At 61.8% G+C, this 5,072-nt stretch overlaps 1 protein-coding gene across 1 annotated transcript; it reads left to right on the top strand.

Moving 5' to 3' along the window:
• The first annotated feature begins 203 nt into the window (after positions 1–203).
• On the top strand, positions 204–4,688 carry LOC149912645 (maestro heat-like repeat-containing protein family member 2B). Its single transcript, XM_090131864.1, has 14 exons — positions 204–303; positions 573–694; positions 812–934; positions 1,069–1,234; positions 1,389–1,487; positions 1,640–1,791; positions 2,667–2,759; positions 3,045–3,114; positions 3,232–3,345; positions 3,431–3,504; positions 3,836–3,955; positions 4,099–4,206; positions 4,390–4,506; positions 4,677–4,688. Exons 1-14 carry the CDS (start codon positions 279–281, stop codon positions 4,686–4,688), a joined length of 1,395 nt encoding a protein of 464 aa, XP_089987990.1. The 5' UTR covers positions 204–278.
• Positions 4,689–5,072: the final 384 nt, after the last annotated feature.

Genomic DNA, 5,072 nt, shown 5'->3' with positions numbered 1-5,072 from the left:
TCAGCTGAAGTCATTCCCTGCTTGGAATTCCGCATGGAACCGGAACCCCAGAGCCGAGTGCATCACAGAAGATGCTGCGTTTGGGGGCCTGCAGGGCTGCTCTGCGTGCTGCCTGGTCCCCAGCCATTCCATGTGAGGTGACACTGCGCTGTGATGTCACAGTGGTACCTCGTGCGCCCTCGTGGCAGCGGTGGGAGCGGTGGCTCAGTCCGCTTGTGGGACCCGCAGGAAGCGGAACCAGAGAGAGCGTTGCGTCTACCTGGAGATTTCCTGCTGTCATGGAGCGGCTGAGAGCCCTTCGAGGTGAGTCCCTCCACCTCTCCGCACGCCGTGACGCCGCCCGAGCGCACGTGTGCCTCCAGAGTCAGTTCAGGCCGCGCCGGCAGCACCGTCCTCGCTCTGCTGAGCGCAGCTGCCCGCCGTGGTTTCCCCGGCACCCCAGCAAGGGGAAAGCTCCCTCCCCCGTCCCCGCCAACCGTGGGGCTGGAGGAGCGTTCCTCCCAGAGCTGGCCGGATGCTCGGCCCTGGCTCCGAGCGACACCGGCGGCAGCTGCTCCGCTCTTTGCTTCCAGGTCTCTTTGCCTGTGTGGGCTGCGTGCCCAGACGTACGCGTCGCAGGGAGAGAAGCAGGGTGCCGAGCCCTGTCCCTGCCTGCGCCGTGACTTCGCTGCTGCGGCGCCTGCAAGACCGGGAGGTGAGTCGGGGACGTCCGGCTGCCAACCATCCTCCCTCGCCCTCCCGGCCTGGTGCCACGGTCCCGTCGGGATGGGTGGCAGCGGGCAAAGCGAGCGTGCCCGATCCTTGTCCCCAGGGTGACCGAGCGCAGGCGTACCGTGAGCTGGAGGGCGCCCTGTGGGAAGATGACAGCCGCCCGCTGTGCGGAGTGGTGAACCGGCTGCTGGCAGAGGTGTCCCAGGACCTGACGGCAGCCCAGGTGAGGGGTCACTCCCGATGGCAAAGGGAGCCGCTGCCCACACTGGCATTCTGCTGGCGGACGGCGATGGCTCAGCCCTTCCCAGGGCCTCGGGCGATCTCCTGTGCCGCGTGTCACCAGAGCCTCTTTTGCAGGGCGTGACCGGCCACGTGAAGACAGCTGCCAGCAATGTCCTGGTGGCTCTGGCTCGGACGCACTTCACCCTGGTGATGGCCGAGCTCCAGAGCCACCTGAAGGCCACGGGGGACGCGTCCAAGGAGTTTGTGCTCCTCACCCTGAGCCGACTCTTCAGCACCTCTGGTAGAGCGCCCTCAGCCCCCCGACATCTCCGACAACCGGGACAGGAGCCTCTCCCCTCCGCGCGCGATCTGCGTTGAGCTGGGGGATGCGGGGCTGCAGCCCCTCCTCCCTCACTGCCCAGACTCTGACTGCGGCCTCTCCTTCCTCTCTGCAGCTCCACAGTGCGTCCCCTTCGTGCGGCTGATGCTGGCTGGCCTGCGCAGTGTGGTGGGCCAGGTGAGGAGCGGCCGGACCCTGCGCCTCGCTTGTGCTGGTGAGTGCTGGCTCCAGAGCAGGGGGCCTCAGGACAGCCCTTGCACCTCGCCCTGCTGCAGGCTCTCACAGGCTGCCTTTTCTCTCACTCTCTTTAAACATAGAAAATAACAATTACTATTCATATATGTTTCTTTAATTTTGTTTTCTCAGTTGTGAAACAGTGGCTGGACAGAGTGAAGATTCACTTGTCCTCTGGATCCCAATGCCCCTGGCCTGCCATGGAGAAAGAGCAGATCTATGAGAACCTTCAGGAGCTGCTCTTCTCTGTGCTGAGGAACTGGCAGGACTGCCAGGAGGAGAAGGTGAGCCTTGCTGCGCTCCCAGCCCAGGGTGGCAGCAGGGCACCCATGTGGCAGCTCTGTCTGTGCCCAGTGGGCTGGCAGCTGAGCAGTGATGGGAGGGAGTGGGCTGGCTCTGCAAAGGGCCCCGAAGTGGCTCTGTGGCAGGGAGCAGCTGCATGTCACAGCACTGTGGCAGGAAGAGCTGGGGATGAGGGTCTGGGGAAAACCTGCCTGCCCTCCAGAGCGAGCCCATCCCCTGCTGGGCGTGGGGGTGTGGGGAAGGGGAAGGGAAAGAGAAAGCCTTCTCTGTAGGAAGGGCAGACCTTTGGTCTTTGATGCCAGGCCTCTGCCATCCCTCTCCAGGACAAACAGGCCGTCCTCGGGGCCGTGGCTGCCATGCTGGATGTTCTCCTGCAAGAGGAGCTGCACCAAGAGCACGTCTGGGAGCAGCTCCTCTGGCTTGTGCACCCGTGTCAGGAGATCCAAGACACCTGCAGGGTGGCCAAGGTGAGACGCTGTGCAGGGCTCAGGGTGGACGTGGGGCCAGTGCAAGTGCCACGAGGGGTCGGGGGGTGCAGGGAGGAGGTGGGGAGCCCTTGGAGAAAGGAGGAATGGGTGCCTGAGAGCCTGAGGAGCTCTGTGCTAGCAACTGGGGGGACCACATCCAGTTGCATCTGATGGGGGAGAAGAGGGCTGCTGGGTGGGAAATGCCTGCAAATGATGCTCAAGCATGGCTCGATTGAGAGCAGAGAGACTCTCGGTGCTGCTGGGAGGTGGGGGATAAAAAGCCTGTGCAGGAGCTTCTCCCTGCAGAGAAACAATTGGGAAAGAGGTTTTCCACTCCCAAGTGGCTAGATGTGGCTTCATCCCTTTCTTCCTCTCCTTGTCTCTTGCAGAGCCTCACTGTCTTCCTGGAGGCCTTAGAGGGCACTGAGTCTGTCATCCAGAACGACAAGTTTCTGGACGTCATGAGTGCCGTGTTCTACCAGGTAAGGGGAGCCTATCCCTGTGCCCACAGCAGTTTCCCTCTTACCTAAGTCTGAGGAGGACTGCAAAGGTCTGAGCCCCTGACTAATGCAGCTGAGCCTTGGCTCCTGCATGCTCACGGCTGTTCCAGAGCCGTGCCTGTCCCCCCAGGGATGCTGTGAGGCAGGCTGGGTTTGGTCTGCCTGTTCTCTTCCTGAGAATGCCCAGGGAGATGAGAGCAGGCAGCACAGTGTCTTTTCCGTCCTCAGTGCTGATGTGATTTTCTCATATGGACTTTGTTCCCACAGCTCTATGACAACACCAAGCAGCACAGCGAGGCTGATCGAGCGGAGCTGACCCACTGCATCATGCTGCAGGGTAAGGAGAGGAGCTTTGGCAATGCTTGCAGTGCCCTTGCCAAAAGGGCCTCTCTCACAAACCTCGGGAATGGGCGTGAGTTTCTTGCTAACATAGCGTGGGATTTCCTCCCTGCAGCCCGGATCTGCCCAGAGGAAATGGTCCTGTTTCTGCAGTCACAGCTGGGCGAGGACTGGGAGGCTGGACGCGTGGCAGCACTGGGTCTGCTCGGTGCTCTGGCTCGCTCTGATGGTCAGTACCACAGGCTGGGACTTCCAGGGATCCCCTCTGCCATCGGGGTTGTGGCTCCGCTCATGCTTCTGTGCATCTCTTGCAGAGCCCGTGATGATGGAGAAGCTGCCCCAGGTGGTTGAGGCTGTGCAGTGTCTGTGCAGCGACCTCAGGATCCGGGTGAGCTGCTTTGGGAATAGAAAGTGTTGTTGGGGTGGTGATGCTGCTGCCAACACGGGCAGGGCTGGGGTGACTAGAGAGGTGCTGGGGCATTGACCACACGGTCGCGATGGCTCCTGTGGGAGAGCAGGCAGAGTGGAGCGGGCAGGTCCCTGTGCTGTGCTTGGAAAGTGCACAGCCTGGTGCTAAGGCCTGGCCCTCACCTCAGGAGCCAAGGCTCCTCCTCTGCTCCTGTTGTCTCTGCTCGTGCCCAAAGGGCTGCCCCGATGAGCAGGTGGCTTCCCTTTGCCTTCTGACCAGAAAAATCACACCCTCAATTGACCCCTGGCAGGTGAGGACGGCAGTTCTGCACTTCATCAAGGACCTGCTCAGTTCGAACACCCGGAGCTGCTCAGCCTGGGATGTGGTGGGGCACATCTTCACTGAGTTCAGCCGCACCGCTGGAAGAAGGGTAAGGACAGTGGGCAGCATCTTCTTTGGGAAGACCTGTGCTGCTCAGAGGGTGGCACAGAAGCACCGCTGGGGCCGCACCTGAGCCTCCTGAGAGGCTCCTGAGAACTGAGGTAACCGGGTTTCAACACCGTTGTTGTGCAGGCAGCTGGAGACCTTTCTGCCCGGGAAGCCCAGGAGGAAGGAGCTCTGCAGGAGCTGTGCATGGACATCCTGGGGTCTCTGGACGTCTCTGCGACAGGGATGTCCAAAGTAAGTCACATCTGCCCTGCTGCTGCTCCTTGCCTTTGCACCACCTGTTCCTCATCCCACCACCCCAGGTCTCTCCTCCAGCGTGCTCTGAAGCACGCAAGACTCAGGGAAATTCGCAGAGTCCTCTTCGTCTCTGAGCGGAGGCAGGAATGCTGACACGCTCAACTGCCTCGTTCCCGACAGCTCCTGTGGCCACGGCTGCTGCTGTTCGTGGTGCCAGCCCAGCACACCGGCATGCTGATCCCGGTCTCGCGCTGTGTCCGAGCCCTGGCCGAGAGAGAGGATCTGACAGGACGGCGAGTAGAGGAGCTGGATCCCCATTTCCTCAGCTCCATGTTTCAAGGTAGGAGCAGAAACTCTGCCAGTGAGCTCTGCTGACCTGTGCTACCACCCAGAAGGGACAGCGGAGCTGCGCGTGGCTGGGCACGGAGCGTCTTGGAGTCTGACTCAGCACTTTTTTCTCCTCACAGGCCCACGACTGACTCCCCAGACACTGCTGGCGCGCCTGCTGGTGAGTAGATGCTCCAGAGCCCAGTGCCACCAGCCCCCGGGAGGAAGCAGCACGGCCACGGGCAGAGCTGTTGGCTGCTTCCATCCTGGGGGGAAGCCGCTGCTCTTGCTGCAGAAGTGACCCTGCTTCTCCTTGCTCTCGCTCAGGTGCTGGCAGGGAGCCCTGTTGCAGGCAGCGAACTCCAGGCCGCTGCCTTACAGCTGATGCAAAACCTCCACAGCAGGTTCCACAGAGCTGTGGGGGCCATGTGGGCCGCTGAGATCCCCCTGCTGCTGCAGTGTCTCCAAGGTAAAGTGCTGGTGGGGAGGGAGAGGCGGAGGCAGGGAAGGGCGGGAGTGAAAATGCAGCTCTCTCT

This window comes from Phasianus colchicus, chromosome Z, assembly GCF_987193195.1.
Source record: "Phasianus colchicus chromosome Z, bPhaCol1.hap1.1, whole genome shotgun sequence".
NCBI classification, from domain to species: Eukaryota; Metazoa; Chordata; class Aves; order Galliformes; family Phasianidae; genus Phasianus; species Phasianus colchicus.
The sequence above is the reverse complement of the archived record's forward strand: the minus strand, read 5'-3'. Positions and strand labels throughout refer to the sequence as shown.